The sequence below is a fragment of the Rhinolophus ferrumequinum genome, chromosome 13 (genome assembly GCF_004115265.2).
Source record: "Rhinolophus ferrumequinum isolate MPI-CBG mRhiFer1 chromosome 13, mRhiFer1_v1.p, whole genome shotgun sequence".
NCBI classification, from domain to species: domain Eukaryota; kingdom Metazoa; phylum Chordata; class Mammalia; order Chiroptera; family Rhinolophidae; genus Rhinolophus; species Rhinolophus ferrumequinum.
The window spans coordinates 9,396,405-9,421,028 of record NC_046296.1 but is presented as its reverse complement, the minus strand read 5'-3'; the positions used below and the strand labels follow the sequence as shown (position 1 = coordinate 9,421,028).

The following is a 24,624-nucleotide window of genomic DNA, read 5'->3' as shown; positions in this document are numbered from 1 at the left end:
AACTAGGATAAAATTATGAAGGATCCTCAACCAACCTACTTAAAAAATGCTTTTCTTTTCACTTTGCAGGTGGTTTTTGCTCTTACGGACTTTGTAATAGAAAATCTTGGAAAACGCTTCATTGAGGCACCACCTATGGACCTGCCTACTCTGTATCAAGACATGTCATACAACACTCCCCTGATATTTATCTTAAGCACTGGCTCAGATCCCATGGGTGCATTTCAGAGGTTTGCCCGGGACAGCGGGTATTCAGAACGGTAAGGTCACATTGTACAGTTTTAACAACTCACGCGAACATCTCCTTGTTAAAACTTGCCCCTTTTTGTTCCCTCTCTGGAGCATGAATTTCTACATTCAGATCTTCCTTAATAAATAAATTAAGATACGTTAATATTTAGCTATGTATGTTAAAATGAGTCAAAAAATATAAAAGCAGACAAATATAAACTTCATTTGAAAAAGGGGAGATCATTTAAAATGTTAAAGTATAATAATCTAGTAGAATAGTGATTAAAACTTGTTATTTGAGACTTTTTTAATGTAACTGTAAAAGAACTATAGTTTACTCTCTATGCTCAAATGTGCGAAAACAAATCCACAGCTTTTATGTGGTATTAGTAATCTCATCTTTCTCAGGAGCCTCCACTCTGTTGGGTAATAGGGACAAGGGGGAAGTTTAAACTGTGCATTTGCTTTATTATATTTTCTTCTTATTTAAATGTCTCTAGGGTAAGTTGACTTGATTTCTTTCTCAGTCTGCACTTCTTCTTCCCCTAATCCTCCCCAAGATGGTGCCCATATGGGTAGGAAAGTACACAAGCGCACAGGGTGGCAGGAGAGAGCAGGGGGTCTCATATCTATGAGGTAATCTCGAGCTCTGACAGGCCCCTGTGTGCAATGGCGGGTCTGGCCTGGTCCGTGGACTAGGGGTTACAAGATGATGGATCTCACCTGTTCTTTTGGAGTCTGGAATCTGTATTACTCAGGCTTCTCCAGAAAAAGAACCAAGTCTGTGTGTGTGTGTGTGTGTGTGTGTGTGTGTGTAATATACCGTTTCCCCGAAAATAAGACCTAGCCAGACAATCACCTCTAACGTGTCTTTTGGAGCAAAAATTAATATAAGAGCCAGTATTGTATTATATCATATCATATCATATTATATTACATTACATTATATAAGACCCAGTCTTATACTAAAATAAGACTGAGTCTTACATAATTTTTGCTCCAAAAGATGCATTAGAGCTGATTGTACAGTTAGGTCTTATTTTCAGGGAAACGTGGTATCATATATATATATATATATATATATATAAGGTATCATATATATGTATCATATTATACATATATATCCATATATATGTACATATATATTTGGCTTCCATGATTATAGAGGCTGAGAAGTCCCAAAATCTGCAGTCAGCAAGCAGGAAACCTAGACATTTGCCTTTGGTCTGAAGTCCTAGCAAAGAATTAGTATACAGAACTATTAAGAGCTCCTATGAATTAACAAGAAAAAGAAAACAATCCAGTAGGAATAAAGACAAAAAATATGAACAGGAAATTCTCAGAAAAGGAAACCTGCATGCCTGATAAGCCTGAAAAGATGTCCAACCTTCCTAGTAATTAGGAAACAATACATTAAAACCATAAGGAGATGTCATTTCATACCCATCAAACTGCAAATTCAAAATGCATTCATCAGGAAAAAAAATGTCCTAGTAACTAAGACCGTGGAAATCATTCCTTAGAAAGTTAAAACCAGGTGTTAGCAAGGATGTGAAAAAACACGTACTCTCATCTACCTCTGGTAGAAGTATGGAATGGTGGCACTACTTTGGAAAAAAGTTTGATATTATAAAAAGTTAAACTTATACATACTCTGTCAAATAGCAGTTCCACTCCTAGGAATATACACAACAAAATGTAGTTCACGTGTATACCCAAAGACATGTTTGAGAATATTTATTGCAGCATTGTATGTAATAGGCAAGACCCACTAATAAACCAAATGTCCATCAAAAGCAGAATGGATGAATAAATTGTGGTATAATCACACAGTAGAATATTATACAGCAATAAAAATTAATGAACACAATGACACACAATAATATGAATAAATCTAAAAAAATGTTGATTGAAATAGACCAAATACAAAAATAAAAATATACATATGATTCTACTTATATAAAATTCAAAAACAAGCAAAATTAATCTATGGTGTTAGAATTCAAAACAGTTGTTGCTTTTGAGAATAAAGAAGAGTACTGATTGGGAGGGTGCTCGTAATGTCCTTTTTGTTTTGTACTAAGTGGTGGTATGTGTGTATATTCACCTTGGGAGAATCCCGTAAGCCACACATTAATGATTTGTGTACTTCTTCTATATATCTATATGTTAGACTTCGATTTTTAAAAAGTTTTTAAAAACTGACGTATAGTGTTGGAAGTCAGGATAATGGGTACCTTTGGGAAGACAGAAAGGAAAATAATTGGAGCATAGGAGAGATGTCTCTGGGGTGTTGGCAAAGTTCTATTTTCAACCACAGATGTTCATTTATGCTAATTCATAGAGCTGTATATTTGGGTTTTGCACTTTTCCGCATGTGTTATAGTAAGAATGATTTTTAAAAAACAAGAAAAAAAAATTGTACATCTATTAGAATGAGGATTTTCTTTTTTTTATATACTTTAATTTTATTTGTTTAATTTATTGGGGTGACAATTGTTAGTAAAATTACATAGATTTCAGGTGTGCAATTCTGTATCACATCATCCATAAATCACACTGTGTGTTCACCACCCAGAGTCAGCTCCCCTTCCATCACCATACATTTGTTCCCCCTCACCCTCATCCCCCACCCCCCAACCCCTTTACCCTCTGGTAACCACCAAATTACATTCCCCAGATTAATTTTCAAACCCGTGGCCATCCTGTGGTCACCGACTGCCCTCCAATCCCCTCACCCTCCCCCCCACCCCCCACCCCTCCCGCCCATCTAGCAACCCTCAGTTTTTCCTCTTTGTCTCCAAAACTGTTTCTGATTAGTTCATTCACTTATTCTTTTCTTTAGATTCCGCAAATAAGTGAGATCATATGGTACTTATCTTTCAAATGAGGATTTTCAATGTGTTCTTATTCTAGGCAAGAGTCTATTATATTTAAATTTATTAATAATTACAGTGCTTAAAAAAACAAAAACAGTATTTTATTGTTGTTCAACTCAGGGTGCAATCAATTTCACTGGGGCAAGGACAAGGACCCATTGCTGAAAAAATGATCAAAGATGCAATGAAATCAGGAAACTGGGTATTTTTGCAAAACTGCCATCTTGCTGTTTCTTGGATGTTGGCAATGGAAGAGCTAATTAAAACCTTCACAGATACAAGTATGTTGAACACATAGCACTTGCATAATACATTTTTATGTATCCTTTCTTGTTTAATCCAATCCTCATAATAATTCCTTAGTGTAGGCATTGTATTTCCCAATATTAAAGAGGAGAAATTTGAGACCTAGAGAGATTTATTAAGTTACACAACCCAGATTCGCAAAAGGTCTTCAAACTCCATGCTCAGGGTATGATCCACTGGATCATTTCTGTTTCATGTTAATTCAAAATAGATTACATATAGGCATGATAAGAAGAAGCAGTAAAATGAACTTAGGACAAAGAAGAAAATTAAATCTTTCACTATAGAATGAGATGTTAAGGAACAGAGAGGAAATTCCCACCAATTCCCTTAGAGTCGTGTTTTCCCACTTAGTCTCCTCTGTAACCCGCAGGACGACTAACCTTCCCCAGTGCCTCACAGCCACACACACCCCGTGGGTGTGCCCAGCATTATTCTACTATTATTGCTACTAGTTAGTAGCAACTAGATATACTAACTAGTATATCATCACTTTCTTTCCCACTCAAGGAAGTATAATGGGCTGCAAAGAAGTAAGAAATAGAGTTAGAATCTATTCATTTTTAAATGTCAGTATAAAAATAATTGAAATCGTAGAAACTGTATTATCGGTAATAACAGAGTGGACCCTACCTCACCACTCTGCCAGAAGCCATGGAAAGAACCACCAACCTAGGATATCCAGAGCCCTTTCTCTAGGGTCTGTCTTTGTGCCCTGACCGCAGAAAGCTTCCTGGGAAGGTGAGAGCTATGCAGCTGGTCTTGCAAGTGACTTTACTTACCTAGTAAAATGAAGAGCTGCTCTTTTAGAGTGGCCCGCCTGCACTGGTTACAGCCAAGGCTTCGCAGCCTTCCCCTAAAGACCCCTCACTTCCCGGTTCCTCCTACCCTGCCCTCTGCAGGCTGCTTCTAACACAGATAAAGATTCATTCAAGTCTATGGTCCAGAGTCTCCACTTTTTCCACTCTTTTGTAGTGCAAATAAGGGATGGCCTCCTTCTAGCTGTGCCTGTGGCTTATGTCCATTTAAATGATTAAAGAAAAATGACAAGAAGGCCTTCACTACTGTTTATGGATCCCAATGTTTAGGATTAGAATTAATTAAGAAAAAACACAAGGGAAGCCATCTAAAAAGCAATTGCATGGTTTAATCTTCACAATGACCTGAATAAGTGCATGTGCCAGTTTTTCAAGGAGGCTGGGTGGCTATGGAAACCAGCAGAAGTTGTTGGTGAGCGTTAAGTGATTGCAGCTCACTAAAGCTTAAGTGGATAGAAAAATCCTCTTCTGGCCCTTGTAACAATCATTTATTAACTTAACCATGTGAGTTCTGATGTTTAATTTGAACCATCAGAATAAAATAAAATATATTCGGGTAATAAGCTGAAAAGAGAAAGTGTACGAAAGAATAAAGGAAAAACTCTGGACATGAAATTTTAAGACCCAAGCAGAGTTCTGCCCCCACCACTTCCTGACTGCATATGACATCTCCGCTCTGGGCCTCAGTTTCCCCAGCTATAAAATTACTGCATCACATCATTGCTAGAAGTCCCATACTAAGAATGATTTCTAAGATTCCATCTATGATGTCTATGAAAGTTAAGATTCTTCACACTTTAGCAATTGTAGGAGACCATGTATGGGGAAAAAAACAAAAACACTTCTCTAAACCTGGACTTTTTCATTCTTTGTTTTTTCATTCGTTTTTTTGTTTGTTTGTTTGGTTTTGGTTTTTTTTGGTTAGTGAAATCATTAGCCCTAAGACTTTGATTGATGTTTGACTTAGGCCTAATAGTTAAGTTTCAACCATGCAAGAAATTTTAGTGTCGCTCGAAAATTACACTAGAACTAAATTTTAATTTTGGCTATTTAATATAGCTCATGAATTTAGCTCAAACCAAGAAGCATAAATTCAACTTTGATCTGCAGTCATTCATTCAATAAATATTTGAGAACCTACTGTGTACTACGCACTGTTCTGGATGCTTAGGGCATATCGATGAACATAACAACCACAGATATCTGCCCTCCTTGAGCTTACATTCTAGTCAGGGGAGACAGACAATAAATAAAACATGTGATAAATAATTTACATGGTAAGACAGAATGTAGTCAGTGCTTTGGGAAAAGATAAAAGGAGAGTAAGGAGAATGAGAAAGGATGGAATGCAGATAGGGAGGAAGGCTGAATAGCAATTTTAAATTGTGTGGCTGGGTATATCTCTTCAAAAAAGGTAACATTTGAACAAGACTTGAAGAAAGTGAGGGAATCAAAGGAAGAACATTCTAGGCAGAAGGAATAGCTACTGCAAAGGCCCATGGAGAGAACAGCCTGGCAGGTTGGAAGAATATTATAATATGTACTTAAAAATCAATGCCAGGCCGGCCCAGTGGCTCAGGCTGTTGGAGCTCTGTGCTCCTAACTCCGAAGGCTGCCGGTTCGATTCCCACATGGGCCAGTAGGCTCTCAACCACAAGGTTGCTGGTTCAACTCCTCAAATCCCACAAGAGATGGTGGGCTGCGCCCCCTGCAACTAAGATTGAACACGGCACCTTGAGCTGAGCTGCCTCCCAGATGGCTGTTGGTTGGAGTGAGTCCTCTCAACCTCAAGGTTGTGGGTTCGACTCCAGCAAGGGATGGTGCCCTGCAACTAGCAACGGCAACTGGACCTGGAGCTGAGCTGCGCCCTCCACAACTAAGACAACTTAACTTGGAAAAAAAGTCCTGGAAGTACATGCTATTCCCCAATAAAGTCCTGTTCCCCCTCCCCAATAAAATCTTAAAAAAAAAAAAAAATCAATGCCAAGAAAGTCATCCTCGACAATTTGGGAGTATTTATCCAGGGTATTACTCAAGCCAGCTGACTGTCTTTGAGATTTCTGGAGCTCCTATTATTACAGCTCGTCTTGGCTGTAGGAATCAACTGAGATATCTTTTACCTAAAATCTACATGTGAAAATCAATTCTTAGTCTTACATTTGCAGTCCTTGTATCACTGTCTTCTGCTGGTCCTGATGTGGTCCCCCTGTTTCTACAATTCTCTTCTAAGCATTTTTTTTAAATATTTTTATAGATGAATAGTCAGGGTAACCTAGTAGATATAATCTTGGAACTTCCATGATTACCCACTTAAAGATCCAAGTGTTATATGCTGTGTGTTTTTTAGTTGTTAGTGCTATGAAAGAAAAATGCTTTCTTATATTGGCACTCCTATTTTACTGGGCACCAATAAATGTGTGCTTATGCTGGAAGGAGACTAAGGTATCCTTTTCTTATAGCATGTTAAGTGTGCAGGTTTTCTTAAAATCCGTTCTGTATAAATCAGTTCGGTAGATTTTCTGTTGGGTTAGGGACTCTGCAATTCTTTCTTCCTGTCAAAGTCTTCCTACCAAGACTGTGTTCTACCAGTCTAGCTCAGCAGGAATGGGAGACAGGAAACAGCTGTACTGGTCATCTGTCTGCTTTGATTCAGTACATTGGCTTAGTACAATGTTTGATAGAACATTATTGACCAGGAAACGTGGATGTCACATCTCAAGAAGGAAGAAAAATATAATAGTTCAATTCCCAATGTGTACCTTAGCTATTTTTAGGTAAAAATAAGAATCTGTACTGATTTTCATTGGCAATTCTGGTTTTAAAGGGTGATGAGCTCTAAGGCATGTGTTTTCTGTTCTGATGCAGTGCTCATTAAATACTTTTGTAGCGTAAAAAAAAACCAGAAAGAAAGAAGGTCATCCTTGGATGATGCTTGGGTCTTCCTATGATGGGAATGATGATTTTTCCAAGATTGCTTTGGCCTTTTGAACCTAGAATGGAGTTCATTCTTTCTTAGGTTCTCTGTCCACAGCTCAGAAAGTGGATTGACTTAACTTCTTGATGCTACACTCCCGCGGTTCCCTTTGCAGCTTCTCTGCAGAAGGGAGAAATCCCTTTCTTCTCCATAGGGCTTTCTGACAACGTTCATGCAATTTGCCTTAAATTGAATGATTAAACAAACAAACAAACAAAACTTCATGAGCATAAATGCACTGTCGGTAACTGTCTTCTTTTCCAACTGAAAATTTTCCCCATTTCTGAGGGAAGCCCTTAACATTTCCATCAAGTATTGAAAATTAACATGTCTCTCATTTCTTTACTCAATGTACCAGTGTCGCATAAACTACCCAACTCTCCTGTGTGAAGAGTTTCTATAAAGATTCCCCCACCTCCATTTTAGAACATTTTACAACATACTTAAAATAGATAAACTAGTTTTTAAACAGAGTTCACAGCATTTTTTTTTGCTACCCTATACTAATTACTTCTTATAGAAAAGTGTTACTAAGGATTAAGCATTTTCCTTTTCTATCGCTTTGTCTTTGTTTTAAACAGATGTTGTTATCAAGGAGAGTTTTCGACTTTTTTTAAGTTCCATGCCTACTACTACATTTCCTGTTACAGTTCTTCAAAATTCTGTCAAGGTAATGTATGCACATAGTTGGAACGACGTGATGGGATTGGCCTCCGAGTGTTCCCCCAATGGGTCCACAGAGCTCAGGCCTCCTGCAGGCCCACGTAAAGTCTATGTATCACAGATGGGGAGGTGGGAGTGTCTCTTCATCTGACAGCCGTCAGGGGAACACTGCCAATCCCAAGCCACTACCCATCCTTACATGCCCTCGTCCTGTTGGTCATTCAACTCTTACCCTCTTACCTTCTACCAAAAAACGTCAAGGCTGCAGAGTGATGAGAGCAGAATCCCTCCCAGAGTTAAGGGAATGTTTCAGCATTTGAGAGACCAGAAGACCTATAGGCTGCTGGATTTCAGGGAGGAAATTTCCAATACATGAGAAGCCTTTGCATATGTCCATACAGCAATGATCATAAGAGATGCCTCTTCCCTCCCTGCCCCAGGTCATCAAGGCAAAGTGTGAGACGATGCCATATGTTGGGGTGACTGGAAAATCCAATGCAGAGGCCTGGGCATACTTTCTGGCCCATGTTTGGAAAAATGGACGCCAAATGAAAGTATCTGAGGTTCTCATGCAGGTGGTTTCCCCACTGTCGGCCTGAGGACCCCACCAGGCCCTGTTCTCCTAGCACTGAGGCTAAACAAGACATAGAGCAGACGTGAACATGCCAGAAATGCCCCGTGGTCACTGGTTGTCTACATTTTCTCAGTGGCTTCAGTTTACATGAGTTATTCAGAAATACTGCAAATCTATAAAATCACCCTCTCTGCCACATATGTTCCATTAAATCCAGGTAACCAATGAGCCGCCAAAAGGCTTACGTGCAAATATCAGAAGAGCATTTACTGAAATGATGCCTTCGTTTTTCGAAGAAAATATACTTGGAAGAAAATGGAGACAAATAATATTTGGCATTTGTTTCTTCCATGCAATTATTCAGGTACACTCAATTCTGCTTTTTAATAGAAACAAGAAAGTGTATTTTGTTAAAAATAAGTAAATAAAAGGTAAGAATTAAATGAAAGCTTACAAATGACATTGTAAAACTCTGAGAGCCCCATTCAGTGTCTGGACCCAAGGAGTTTTAACTCAGTTGCTGACCTCTGTGCTCCCTTTGCCTCAGTATCTCACAGCCTCACCTCCCAGCTCTGTTCTGATCTGATTACCATCACCTGGATGAATGCAGTAGGTCAAATTCAAAAGCACAAAACTGATCTCCTTAGCTCTGCCTCACTCCCCACAATTTGCTTCCCCCTCCAGAAGCTACTTCTGAAATCAGTGGCCCCATGTTGTCAATCACCTGCAACCAAAATTTCAAGATTATTTTTGTTCTTCCCTTTTTACCCACATACATCATATCAGTCATCAAGTCCTCGTTTTTCTTGCAATAATTTTACTCGTTTCTATTTGAGTGATTGCACCACCCTTCACATTTTCCTCCCTGTAACTGGAGCCCAACTCTCCTGAAAGATGACCTTCAACTCAGCACTACTCTCTCCTTCCCTCTGCTCAAAGCTCACTGCTGTGGTCTGGTATCCATCCCGTGGCCTTGTACTTGAATTCTGACTCTTCAACTACCTATCACTAGATGGTGCCTTGATTAGACTGGCTGCCTGGTTTGCAAATGTTGTGTCCTCTACAGAGAAAGAATCAGTATAGAAAAAAACCAAGATTAAACATTCAAGATATGGGAAAAATAAACAAGATACTACAGGAAGGAGATGGAGAAGTTTGGATTAGGGGAGCCAGGTGTGAGGTCCTTGTTCGGATAAAAGCAGCTGAGATGAAGAAGTGATTTAAGATTTAGAGAAATTCTGAGGTCAAGAAAAGAGAACATAGATGGATCCTCTGGTATAATCATCAGTTTAGAATGAACAAATTAAGGTAGGATAGGAAGAAAACAAAGAGAGGGGAAGATTTCATTATGGGACGTCAACAAGAATTATGATTCTGTGTACCAGTTTTTTTAAAAAATGTCACTATAGAGAAGTCAGTACATAGTCAGCACAGGGTGGCATGACTGAAGAGCCTGGGTGATGGACGGTCTCTTTAGAACAGGAGGGGTGAGCTCTCTACATCAGATGGATGATGAGTGTCCATATTTTTATGCCAAAAGATTCTAGGTGGGATTTTCTTTTCCTGTTTGAATGGGGAAATATTTTATTCTACCATGAAAAACAAATGCTCTTTGACAGGTCTATCACATTTCCAGTAATACCAAATTTCCTTTTAGAAATACTGGAGAAGGACCCGTTCTGGAAGAAGAGGTGCTTCCTTATTTGGTGGGAGCTAAACTGAAAGCCTAGCTGAAGTTGAGCTGCATGATTTTAACGGATTTTACAGAATGAGGACACCCAATTTCAATAGAAACCTTTTAGTTTTCAAAAATTTACACAAAATTAATTTTATCAAATTTAATTTAAGACTGTTTTCATTTTCCATTCTAGGAGAGAAAAAAGTTTGGCCCTCTTGGTTGGAATATTTGCTATGAATTTACTGACAGTGACAGGGAATGTGCTTTACTGAACCTCAACCTTTACTGTCAAGAAGGAAAGATTCCCTGGGATGCACTGATTTATATTACTGGTCAGTACGCCAACAAGGCCAGGGGGCCCAGCTATGCGCCACACACAGCCATTGGTTTACGCCCATCTGGCCCATACAAAGATGTGTCTTCCCCAGTGTTTGATGGTGGTAGTGATGGCTTCTGATATTCCCTCTGTGAAGATAAGACCATGATCAGAATATCACATTAATATTTAAACATAGAAAAATGGGCAGATGTTTCCCCCAAATAATAACAGCAAAAGCTTATATAGCTCTTGCTACAGGCCAAGCATTATTTTAAGCACTTCCCATGAATTAGCAGATTTAATCCTCACAAGAGCTCTATTATATAAGGTAAGGACTAGTATATACTTATTTTCCACATAAGAAAACTGAAGTACTATTTACAAGTGATGGAGCCAAGTTTTAAACCCAGGCAGTCTAGCCTCCAGAGTCTGTGCTCTGCTCTCAAATTCAAAAGAATCTGAACACTGATTGACTGGTAGAGAACTGTTGAATCAGGTATACTTGTGAAAAAAGGGAAAATATTTCAGGAATTACAATTTTTAGCAAATATTAATTATGGCCACATGGGATCTTATTGCCAAAATCAGATCCAGTTTGGACCATGTAGATCCAAATAATTCAGAAGAGATTTGCACTGGGAAGTGGGAGAAGGAGAGAGCTCTAGAAGAGGACAGAATGGGAGTGGGTGGTTTTCATTGGTGAGTAAAGGAAACGTGGGACAGCAGAGATGTATCAGGAGATCAAGAGCCTTGAAAGGCGAATAAAACCTTGGAACATGTTTGAGCAGAGGTTAATAAAACAACAGTGAAAATGGATGAGGACCGACCCTCAGGGTGGACCAAGACGGGTGAGAGGGGTGGGCATGGAAGCTGGGAGGCTACTGTATACCCCTGCCCCCAGCCACTCCAGTGAGGCCAAGATTGCTTAACAAAATGCTGATGTGGGCAGCTTTGTTCTCTAGCACCCTCTATTTACTCCGAATTTTCCAGTTCCTAGTTTTTCTCTCCCTTTCCCCACTCCTGGAACCCTTGAACTTTTGGGTTACCTCAATCTCTACTACTGTGAAAGTAACTATGTTTTTAAGAAGATAGAAAGGAACAAGACAAAGATGTATCTTTTATCAATACTTCTATTCAACACTGTTATTGGAGGTTCTAGCCAGGGAAATTAGACAAAGAAAAGAAATAAAAGTCATCCAGATTAGAATGGAAGAAGTAAACCTGTGTTTATTTGCAGATGACGTGATCTTGTATGTAGAAAATTTTAAGAAATTCACACACATAAAAAAAAAAAGAAGTAACAAATGAGTTCAGCAAGGATATATGTATGTATGTATGTGTGTGTGTGTGTGTGTGTGTGTATATATATATATATAATCAGTATATAAAAATCAACTGCATTTTTCATACATTAGCAATGAACAATTAGATTAGAAAATATTAATTTCCATTCACAATAACGTCAAAAAGAATAAAATACTAAGGAATAAATTTAACAAAACAAGTGCAGACTTGTACACTGAAAACTGAAAAGCATTGACAAAAAAATATTAAAGATGATCTAAATAAATGGAGAGACATGCTCATGAATTGAGAGGCATAATATTGTTAAAATGGCAATATTCCGCAGACTCAACTATAGACAACACAAACCCTATCAAATCTCATCTGGCATTTTTGTAGAAATTGGCAAGCTGATCATAAAATTTGTATGGCAATGCAAAGGGCTCCAAAGAAACTTTGAATCATGCTAAATGTAGCGTCTCTTTGGAAAGATATAGGATACCAGTAAGTTTAATTCCCTGTACTTTCTGTTTATCTCTTTTACCTTGAATCTACCTTTCCTCCCTAGCTTAATATAAATAATTTGTAAGGTATGTATAGAGTTTGGACACCTTGTTGTAAATGTTTTAATTTTATTTTACTCATTGCCCCCCCAAAAGAAAGCAATGTTTCACTGAAAGTGTGTATGTTTTAGAATACTGCAGTCCATGATGGGAAGATGAGACCCAAAATCAATATTCTGAAGCAAAAAAAAAAAAAAAAAACAGGAAGAAGGAATGTGTAAACAGAGCTCAGTGGGTTTAGTTTCAGTTATTTGGAAAAAGCAAAATAATTAGTATAGAATACATATACTAGATTTTCTTTCCCCCCCTTTGCTGCCTCTCCCCTCCCCCCCTCCAGTTCAAGCCCTTGTTTCTCAGTCTGGTGGTGTAGGACACAGCTCCCTGGCCCATGCTGGGATTATGAGCCTTGCGCTCATAGGCCCAAGGCAGCCCACAGCAGCCCAGCTCCAGTGAGAGCCGTTGTTCACAATCTTAGCTGTAGAGGGCGCAGCTCACTGGCCCATGTGGGAATTGAATGGCGACTTCTGCGTTAGGAGCACAGGGCTCCTACCACCTGAGCCACGGGGCTGGCCCTTTTTCTGCTTTTTAAAAATTGACTTTTATTACCTTTTTGGGAAGTAGCGAAAGGAAATTCTATTGTGCTACTTCCATATTCAATATCAAATAAATGTGTATATAAAATAAACCTACTAGAACTGGAAGATGTGTATCAATAAAAAACAAACAATAATGTGTTTTAAACAATATTATGTTTCTCCTTCTCAGGTGAAATTACATACGGTGGTAGAGTTACAGACACCTGGGACCAAAGATGCCTTCGTACTATCTTGAAAAGATTTTTTTCTCCTGAAACATTAGAAGAGAATTATAAATATTCTGAATCAGGTGAATGACTTTTCAACATTATAGAAAAGACCTTTTCTGAGAAGTCATTGGCAGCATCTGTCAGTTTTCCCCCAGGAGTTCTCGCTGTCTGGTCCTCACAACCGCCCCCGGCCCCCATGCCCACTCTACCCCCATGCTTGGTCACCTTCAAAACTGGTTTGGTTGTAATGGCACAGAGATATCTACTTTGCACTAACCACTTTGAATTATTTCTTTTCTAAAATGGCTTGTATTCTGTCTAAATGTGTTTTCAAAGTTATATAAATTTGGAGGCTTTAACAGGGCATACTTCTCAGCAACACATCCCTGGATTCTAGAATCTTGAAATGTACTGGAGGAGACACCCCGAAAGGTTAGGACACTAATCAGATGCTCAAGGCCTCAAGAAAAGGTAAAGAAACTAGACACAGCATGGAGGCTTGGGAGGAACAGTCTTTGTTTCTAGGTGAGGCAGCTGATTATAGCACCATCTGAACCAGGCAGAGAAGTACCAAACTTGGCAGTGCAAAGCAAGCCCATCTCAGACATATTTGCCTTCTGTGTCTTCAACAACAGGCATCTATTTTGCACCCTTGGCTGACAGCCTACAAGAGTTTAAAGACTACATTGAAAATCTGCCTTTGATAGATGACCCAGAAATATTTGGAATGCATGAAAATGCCAACCTAGTTTTCCAGGTATGTGGCTTTCAACTTCAAATATATATTCGTGCTGTATATGTAAACTTGAAACATCCATAATGCCTCACTAGCTCTGTAAATTATAATATTCTTAAATAAATGAATAAAATAAATGTTTCATCTTAACTTCAGTATTTGGTTCCAGTTTAGCCTATTCCCTCTGTATGCTTCACAGAATCTGAGAATCACTCATGCATTTTCCTGTCACTGGCCACCCCCCTCCACCTCCCAGCCTTCTGCCTCATCCACAATCTACCTGCCAGTCTACCCTAATCTGGGGATTTGGATGGCAATCCAGACAGTCCTTTCTCTTTTGCCCTTCTCCTTCTGTTCTGGACATATTTGTATTATATTACACAAAGATTTCTGGACCCACAGATGATTGTGTTATAAAAGTACAGTAACAAATATCCAAGGCAGATAAATGAAAATACTGTGCTTTAAGAGCACAGTTCATCAAGGGCACAGTACCAGACCACAGCACCAGGTCCAAAGAGCAAACTGGACCACTTTATTCCTCTAAGACAACCCGATGCCACACCATTACCTTAAGGTGTCCAAGCTCCACAGCATGGCCTCAAGGCTCCCCCGTGACCTGGCCACTACATCCCCTTCCAGTTCCATCATGTGTCATGGTCAGGCATCTGTGGGAAACCAACACTATGAAATGAAATATGTCCCTGAGGGCCCTGGAATGCTCTAAAGATTGAAGACGAGTTTGACCTCACAAGGCTAAAAGGAATCATCTTTCCTTTTTTCCATTTTAATCATCTTTCTTTTGAAGTTAAATTTTGTCCCTACACGTGTTAGAGGTTTTACCTAGATATCAAGGAATCCACACAAAACAACAGTGGAACTTCTAGAAAGAACACTAAAAGGTTAATGCTCTAACACCTCATGTCATATTCTCTATCCTTAAAATTGCTTTGCTATTTAGCAAGGAGTTGGAATAATCTATCTTATTTTTCCTTATCCTGCTTTCAGGAGAAAAAAGAAGTGGCCAAAGCTAGTGTTAATATTCACTCACATATGATGTTCTCTCCACAGTGGATGGGGTGTGGAGGGTGAGAAAATGGGGAGGGCAATGTGGATGCGGTAAGACTCACTGCATCCTGAGAAGGGCAGCCCTGTTGGCGTGAGTAACACTCTTGGTGGTGTGTACCTGGGACTTTAGTTTTTTGTGTTTTCCATTGGTTCAGAATGACTGAGAACAGACAACAGGCATGTAGGGAGCTCCCAGTATTTTTTGTTCAGCCTCCCTTCCTCCATTTTGTTCTGATATAACACATGTCCTACCACCACCTCTTTCCTTTGAGACAATGGTGCCTTCCTCATTCCATGAAATTTTGGTAAGATTTCCAACCAACCTCTACCTTCACAGAGGTGGGCATGTGATTCAGGCCTGGTCAAAGGCAGCACCCCGTCATTTCACCACTTGAAATGGCCCGAGAAGTAGGCACATAGCCCATGCGAGGTGAATGGGAGTTCTTTCCTGAGATAATATATATAAATGCTGGGGTTGGGGAGGGCTCTCTCTTTCCTCTGGGAATCGCTGGCTAGGGTGCTGTATATCTGCAGCATTTTTATCCATGATGCTCCCACCACTCTCCCCATACATGAAAGAAGGTCATCTGCCATAGAAAAAGAATGAGAGAAACAACCAAGTGTGCATGAGAGAGAGAGAGCATTAGATCTATTCATGCCTAAACCCCATACAACTTGTGCTTTCTTCCCATCTGTGTGAGCCAACAGATTCCTTTTCTTTGCTTTAGTTGGTTTAAGTTAGATGAGTCTGCCTCTTGCCATCAATAAAGTCTTAACACAAACAATATAAATGACTCCTTCCTCAGCCCAGAAAACTATACTGACATTGGTGCTTACCAGAAACTAACAAAGAAAGTTGAACCTTGACCTGTGCCTATCAGTTAGAGATACAAGGAAAAAATTGCTTCCCAAGAGAATAATGAGCATAAGTTAAAGGCCATCTGCATGGACTGTCTATGAGCAAGCAGAAATCTATTGTCTCTTTTCTGATTAGAGGCTGAATAAGTAGAAAGAGAAAACCAACAGAGGCTGAGTTAAACAGGAGGAGAAAACATACTGAAAGATAAGGGATAGAGAACACCATCCAGAAGACACAGACTCACCCTCTGCAAATCATCCACTGCAGAAACCAGAAAATAAAGAATATGTTTCGGCATCTGGGATAGGGTATAAGACCCAGCATGTGTGAAACAGAAAGCCAGAATTTGAGAACAGGCTTACATGTATATACAAAAGATGCCATGAGATGTGTGAGAATGAAATATTTCAAGGAAACTAAAAATACCATAGAAAAAACTGCTTTGGAGGCTTTAAGACCGGAACTGGAATATAGATTATCACACATGTGATATAGGGAAAAAACTTAATAAGCTTTCCACAAGGAGAGTAAAATGTCCAAAAATAGAAAATGACGAGATATAATAATAGTGCAAGGAGATTCAACAAAACAATAAATTTTTGCTATATTGAAAAGGAAAGAAAAAAAAAAAAACTGAAGCTGTGCCTGGACATACTCTAGCACTAGTTTGGAACTCCAATAATAAGAAAAAAAATGTCATGTTAGCCTCTAGTCTACCCTACCTTCAGCCCCCCTCCCCTCCACAAAGTGTGAATGAGCTATTATACTAGTCAGGATGGACTCGGTTGTGCAGCAGTAAGAAAATTACTCAAATCCTAATGGTTTAATCCAATGATTGTGTTGGAAGGTTGACAGAGGGGCTCTGCTGCACATAATCACTCAGGGACCGAGTCTGACACAGGCACTATTATAGTGTAGATGCATTAACTAGAACAAATGGCCCCTTCATTCACTGCCACATTGGAAGAGAGAGACTAAAGAATTATGCACAGGCTTTTCACTGCCTCAGCCTATACATTCCATCATCACTTTGGCTCACATTTCATCGGGCAGAATAGTCATATGGCCCATCTATCTACAAGGGTGCAAGAAAGTATAATCTTTGCTATGCCCTAAACGAGAGGAAAACTGAGAATGGAACTCACTAGAAGTCTCTAATTCAGTTACTATCGTAGGGAGTAATACCAGACTAGCTGCACTAAATGTTTCAATACTTTTACATTCAACCAAGAAGTCAAGAACTAAAATGGAAAACTCATAATATTAAATGACTGGCACTGAGCAAGGAAACCAAACTATGGCATTAAGTAAATAACTTCATAGATGTGTTTAGGACCTAATGAATATGTCAAAAATATTGTTTGAAAGAATGTCTATCATGTAGATATAATCTTAACAATCAAGATCTAAACGCCCAGGTCTGAGGTTCTTTCTCAGGTAAATGGATGATGAGTGTTGTGACTGGAGTTTCAAAGCCAAGAACTAGAGATTGGACAGGATAGGTTTAGAAGGCCTCCGACAATACCACGGAAAATCCCACCACCCATTCTGGATACATGATTATACATGAGCATCTAAACATGAAACACCAAAAAAATTACCCTCACAAGACCTGTGTGAGCTATATAAAGGAAACCTGTAGGAGGTTCCAACAAAAAGACATGAAAAAGATACCATGTTTCTGAATAGAAGAAAAACGGAAAATATTTAACTGACCTAGGAATTAGAATTTCTAAGCATAAAAAGCAATCGAAAAATAAATCACATTAAAGTCAATAGATATGACAATATCAAAAAAGGTCATAAGAAAATTAAAAGACAAGTGACAAAGCAAAACAATTCTGAAACAAAAAGGAAAAAGTTAACTACCCGAACATGGGACATTTTCCAAGACAGATCATAAGTTACTCCACAAATTAAGTATCAATAGGTTTAAAAAGATAGATTTCATACAAAATATTTTCTCCAGGCACAATAGGATAAAGTTATAAATCAATAAAACCATAGTAATCAAAACAGTGTGGCATAAAGACAGACATATAGACCAATAGAATAGAATAAAGAGCCCAGAAATAAACCCTCACATATATGGTCAAATGATTTCTGACAAGGGTGCCAATACCATTCAATAGGGAAAGGACAGTCTTTTCAACAAATAGTGCTGGGAAAACTGTATATCCAAGTGCAAAAGAATGAGGTTGGACCCTTACCTAATATCATATACAAAAATTAATTCAAAATGGATCAAAGACCTAAATCTAAGACCTAAAACTCTTAGAAGAAAAGGTAGGACAAAAGCTTTATGACATCGGATTTGGCAGTGATTTCTTGGATACAACACGAAAGGCACAGATAACAAAAAACTGACAAATTGGACCTCATGAAAATGTTAAAATTTTGTACAACAAAAGACACTATGAACAGAGCAAAATGGCAACCCAGAGAAAGGGAGAAAATATTTGCAAATCATATACCTGATTAGAGATTAATATCCAGAATTTATAGGGGACTTCTCAAATTCAACAATTGAAAAACAAACAATTAAAAAATGGGCAAAGGACTTGAATTTCTCTGAAGAATATATACAAATGGCTAATAAACCCATGAAAAGATGCTAAACACCACTCATCATTAGGGAAATGTAAATCAAAACTACAGTGATATACCATGTCACACCCATTAGGATGGCTACTATCAAAATAACACAAATCAAGAAGTGTTGGGAAGGATGTGGAGAAATTGGAACAGTTGCACAGTTGGTGAGAATGTAAAACGCTAAAGCAGCTGTAGAAAACAGTATGGCTATCCCTCAAAATATTAAAAATAGAATTACCATATGATCCAGCAATTCCACTTCTGGGAATACTCACAAAGAACTGAAAGCTGGGACACAAACAGATATCTGTACACCCATGTGGATAGCAACATTATTTACAATAACTAAAATGTGGAAGCAACCTAAGTGTCCATCAACAGATGAATGGATAAGCAAAATATAGTGTACGCATACGATGGAATATTATCCAGTCTTAAAAAAGGAGGAAATTCTACAATATGTTACAACATGGATGAACCCTGAGGACATGATGATACTAAAATAAGCCAGTCACATAAAGACAAATACTCTATAATTGCATTTGCATGAGGTATTTAGAATAGTCAAAATCATAGAGACAGCAAGTAGAATGAGGAGCTATTATTTAATGGATATAGAGTTTTAACAGGTGAAGAGAGTTATGGAGATGGATGGTGGTGATAGTTGAATAACATTATTAATATATTTAATACCACTGAACTAGACACTTAAAAATGGTTAAATGGCAAATTTTATGTGCATTTTACCACAAGAAAAAAAATAGGAAATAAAGTTAATTATCCTTACCATAAAATTATTTCCTATAATCAATAATAAAAAACAATAAAAATAAAATGTGCAAAACACATGAATAATAATAAAGATGTAATACAGATGGCCAATGAAAATGTTTTTAAATGTTTAACTATATGAATCCTCAAAGAATTACAAAGCAATCAGAAACTACTTTTTAAATAATTTTTTATTTTTAAATTATGGTTGCCATATAATGTTATATTAGTTTCAGGTGTACAACATAGTGATCAGACAATTATATAACTTTAAGAAGTGACCACCCCAATAAATCTGACGCCATACACAGTTACTACAATATTATTGACTATATTCTCTATGCTATATTTTATACCCTCATGACTATTTTTTAACTACCAATTTGTGCTTCTTAATCACTTCCCTTTTTCACCCAACCCCCCTCCAATTTGATGGCAACCATCAAAATGTTCTCTGTGTCTATGAGTTTGTTTTCTTTATTCGTTCATTTTGGTTTTTAAATTCCACAAATAAGTAGAATCGTATGGTATTTGTCTTTTGCAGTCTGACTTATTTCATTCAGCATAACCTCTAACTCCATCCATGTTGTCGCAGATGGCAAGATTTCATACATTTTTATGGCTGACTAATAGTCCATTGTGTATACATACCACTACTTCTTTCTCCGTTAATCTACTGATGGACACCTAGGTTGCTTCCATATCTTGACTATTGTAAATAATGCTGCAATGAACATATGGATGCATATGTCTTTTCAAATTAATGTTTTCGGTTTCTTCTTGGGATTACTGGGTCCGTCTTTGACTCCTGTTATAGCCTTTATTTGAAAGTCTATTTTGTCTGGTATAAGTATTGTTACCTGAGCTTTTTCATTTTTGTTTCCATTTTCATGAAATATCACATTTCCATTCCTTTACTTTCAGTCTGTTTGTGCCTTTGAATCTGAAGTGAGTCTCTTATAGGCAGTATACGAGTATGTAAGGGTCTTGTGTTTTTATCCATTCAGCCACCCTATGTGTTTTAGCTGGAGCATTTAATTCATTTACATTTAAAATAACTGTTGATAGATGTGTAGTGATTGCCATTTTATTATTCATGTTTTTGATCTTTTCTTTTCTTAAAGAAGTCCCTTTAACATTTCTTATAATACTGGTTTGGTAGCGATGAACTCCTTTAGCTTTCTTTGTCTGGGCAGCTCTTTATCTGTCCTTCGATTCTAAATTATAGCTGTGCTGGGTAGAGTAATCTTGGTTGTAGGTCCTTACTTTTCATCATTTTGACTATTTCGTGCCAATCCCTTCTGACTTGCAAAGTTTCTGTTGAGAAATCAGCTGACAGTCTCATGGGGGCTCCCTTGTAGGTAACTAACTGCTTTTCTCTTGCTGCTTTTCAGATTATCTCTTTGTCTTTAACCTTTGGTATTTTAATTATGATGTTTCTTGGTGTGGGCCTCTTTGGGTTCTTCTTGTTTGGGACTCTTTGTCCTTCCTGGGCTTGTATGTCTATTTTATTCACAAGGTTAGGGAAGTTTCCCATCATTATTTCTTTAAATAGGTTTTGAATTCCTTGCTCTCTTTCCTCTCCTTTTGGTACCCCTATGATGCAAATGTTGATATGCTTGATGTTGTCCCAGAGACCCTTTAAACTATCCTCATTTTTTTCGGATTCTTTTTTCTTTTTGCTGTTCTGATTGGGTGTTTTCTGCTACCTTATCTTCCAAATCACTGATACGATCCACTGCTTCATCCAATCTACTATTGATCCCCTGAGTTATTAAGTTGATCGCTTCAGTTATTGTATTCTTCATTTCTGACTGGGTTTTTTTTTTTTCATGTTTTCTATCTCCATTTTTATTTTTCCTATCTCTTTGTTAAAGTTCCCACTGAGATCATTGAGCATCCTTATAACCAGTGTTTGGAACTCTGCATCTGGTAGATTGCTTGTCTCCGTTTTGTTTAGTTCTTTTTCTGGAGCATTGTTCTGTTTTTTTTATTTGGGACATGTTTTTCTGTCTCCTCATTTTGACTGCCTCCCTGTGTTTGTTTCTGTGTATTAGGTAGAGCTGCTATGTCTCCCAGTCTTCGTAAAGTGGCCTTATGTAATAAGTGTCTCATGTGACCAAGTGGTGCAGTCTACCTGGTTACCTGAGCTGGATGTTCCAGGTTTGTCCTTTGTATGGGCTGTGTTCCCTCCTTTTGTCCTTGGTTGCTGTTGACATATCAGTGGGAGGGATTGACCCTCAGACTGATTGGTTGTGAGGACTGGCCATGACTACAGTGGAGGAGTGTGGTGTAGGGGCTGACCCTACAGATCAGGGTTTGCTTTAGCAGGGCTCTGGTGCCTGCCAAGTAACTGCGCTTTAGGTGTGTCATTTGTGGAGGTGATTGGATGGTGCTCTGGTGTGGTCTGAAGCTGACCACAGGGTATGTTGGTTCTGGGCCTCTTGGGAAGTGATCTGGTGCTGGCCAAAGTCAGCTGCTGCCTGTGCCCTGGCCAGGGTCACTTGATATGAGCTACAAAGTGATCTGCAGATGATTGCCCCTTATACTGGGCTTGGAGGTACCTGGGGGAGACTAAGCTGTGAACAGAGGCAAGCTGCCTCTAGTGCTGGACTTAGGGATGCTTAACAAGAGGTATAGGGCATGCCAAGGTTTGGGTTTTGTGAGCCTTTGAAAGATTTTTAGGAAACTCTGCAGCATGAGCCAAGATAGGTTATTTGTATGGAAAAGCCACTGGAAGCAGCTTGGGTAGGCCTACAAATTGGATGGGGTCTCAGGGAATCACCAGGCCTGGCAAACAATGTTAGCCAGGTTGATGGAGACTCAGATATGGTGCCCGGCCTGTGTGTGCAGGCTGAGTGGGGGGAGGGCCCAACAAAGGAACAATGGCTTCTGCCAGCAGTTCTGTCTGGGAGAAAGCTGTCCCTTTAGCCCTTGCTCTGAAGCCAGAGAAGTCAGTTCCTCCCTGTATGTCCCTGGCAACTTTCAAGGTGCTGCCCAAGCACTGAAGCTCAGAGATAGTGAGTTCATCAGCAAGTAAGTCAGTGCCTGGGCCCTTTAAGAGGAACACTTTGGTTTTCACAGCCAGAGGTTGTAGGGACTACTCTTTCTAGCACTGGAATCCTGTGTTGGAGATCCTGATGTAGGGCTGGGAACCCTCACTCCTCAGAGGGGACCTCTGCAGCAGAGATGTTCCTCCCAATTTTTAACCACCAAATATGGGTGTGGGGCCAAACCGTTCAGTGTCTCCACCCCTCCTACCAGTCTCAAGGTGGCTTCTGTATGTCCGTCGTTGTAGGGCTTCAGTTCAGCTAGACTTCAGGTAATTCTCAGTGATGGTTTTTCTATAGTTTAGTTGTAATTTTGATGTGGTCTTGGGAGTAGACGAGCACATTGTCTACCAACTCCACCATCCTGACCAGAAACCAGAAACTACTTTTTACCTATTAAATTGTAAAATATTTTTTATGCAATGATACAATCCTTGCAAAGACATAGAAAGATAAGTCCTCTCATACACTATTATTGTGCATGCAAATTGATACAATGTTTTCATAAATCAATGCAGTAAATACAGTTTAAAAATATTCCTTTGGTAAAATGTCATTTAAAGAACTTATAAGATAGTGGATGAAATTCGTATACAGATATTATATTCAGAGTTCTGTAAAATCTAAAAACTTGAAATGTCCAAAAAGAAAATTAAACAACTGATGCAGTCATACCACTGAGTATTATAAAGTCACTTAAATCATGATTCATGAAGATTTTTCAGAGATATGAGAAAATCTTCATGAAATTTTTAAAAAATGAATACTATGTAAGTTGTATGGACTTAATTTTTTTTTAACTAGATGCACACATATAGAGAAAATGACCAAGATGTGGGGAAGGGGAGGTTAAACCAAAGTTATAAATATCTCTGGAAAGCAGGATCATGAAAATTTTTTCTTTATACTTTTCTGTGTTTTCTAAATTTTCTATAATAAGCCATAATACTTTTCTAACTGAGCAAATGTTATTTAAATAAAAGTGCATTCTAAAATTCAATTCTCATTATTTCTTCCTCACTTACATAACTGCCTTTTAAATGATTCGTGAAAAACTTTAACCACTTTTTTATTGTGGTAAAAATATATATAACTTAAAATTTATTTTAGACATTTTAAGTATATAAGTATACACTTCAGTGGCATTAAGTATATTCACATTGTTGTTCAACCAAAAATTTTTTAAATATAACACTGACAACTATGTACTGTGTATTTCCAATGAGCACAATTTACCAACTCTTTCTTCAAAATAAAAAATAAAAATTCCTTGTTTTTGATAACTGCCATTATTTCTGTAAGTAAACCATATGTGCTGCAAAATTATATTTTGAGAATTTGAGTCTTCCCTGTTCTGCCTCTTTCCTCCATTACAGTACAAAGAGACCAACACTTTAATCAATATGATACTTGAGATTCAGCCAAGGTCATCTTCTGGTGGAGAGGGAAAAAGCAATGATGAAATTGTCCAAGAACTTGTTGCTTCTGTCCAGACCAGAGTTCCAGGTAATAAATAATTCCCAGCATCTGTACATAATGGGACTTTTAGGAATAATCTCAGAGAGCTGCGTATAACAGGTGTCCAAATCTGCTTAATATGTAGACTTTTCTTTATATAGAGAGCTTTTCTGATGTGGCGCTCTCCATTCGTAGACTAGAAGCCTACAGCACCTTGACATCTCAACTGCCAGAAGCATAAGGAGCAAGTTGGTTTGTAGCCCAATGTAACTTTAACCAGATTTTTTTCCTGTGTTTCCTAGTATCTCTAGATCTGTACCATCCAAGAGGGTAGCCACTAGCTACATGTAGCTACTTAAATTTAAATTAAATAAAACTTAAAATTCATTTTCTCTGTTACATTAGCCACATTTCAAGTGCTCCCATATTGATAATGCAGATTAAAAAACATTTCCGTTATCATAAAATACTCTATTAGACATCCTTGCTCTCAAATATATCATTTTTTTCTCCATTCAAGAGAAATAGCTAAATGAATTTCACTTTGTTTTCTGGTGAGTTAAAGAATCTTCCTGAATGATCACAGAGATCCACTTTTACACTTTTCTTAGAATGACTATAGATTTAATCTATTGTTCATGGTTGAAAGAGATACATTATAGGAAAAAGAAAATTGAGACAGAAAAACAAGTTACTTGTAAAAGTAAACTGTGTTTCTCTCTCTACTCACAATAATTCTGACACCAAATGTATGGTTCTTTCTCTCACATTAAATACCATGTTTCCCGAAAAATAAGACCTAGCCATACAATCAGCTCTAATGTGTCTTATAAAAATTAATATAAGATCCACTATTATATGATATATTATATTATATTATATTATATTATATTATATTATATTATATTATATTATATTATATTATTAGATCTGGCCTTAGATTATATTACATAAGACCTGGTCTTTTATTATAGTAAAATAAGACAAGATCTT

General features: G+C 38.0%; 1 protein-coding gene across 1 annotated transcript in view; it reads left to right on the top strand.

Annotated features, from left to right (window-relative positions):
- Positions 1–24,624, top strand: part of DNAH6 (dynein axonemal heavy chain 6) — a 249,296-nt gene that overhangs the window by 209,785 nt on the left and 14,887 nt on the right. The window contains exons 65-72 of the mRNA XM_033125611.1: positions 70–260; positions 3,231–3,391; positions 7,790–7,878; positions 8,663–8,809; positions 10,317–10,455; positions 13,055–13,174; positions 13,730–13,851; positions 23,550–23,679. Of these exons, the coding sequence (XP_032981502.1) occupies positions 70–260; positions 3,231–3,391; positions 7,790–7,878; positions 8,663–8,809; positions 10,317–10,455; positions 13,055–13,174; positions 13,730–13,851; positions 23,550–23,679 (1,099 nt within the window). The remainder of the gene's footprint in view (positions 1–69; positions 261–3,230; positions 3,392–7,789; positions 7,879–8,662; positions 8,810–10,316; positions 10,456–13,054; positions 13,175–13,729; positions 13,852–23,549; positions 23,680–24,624) is intronic.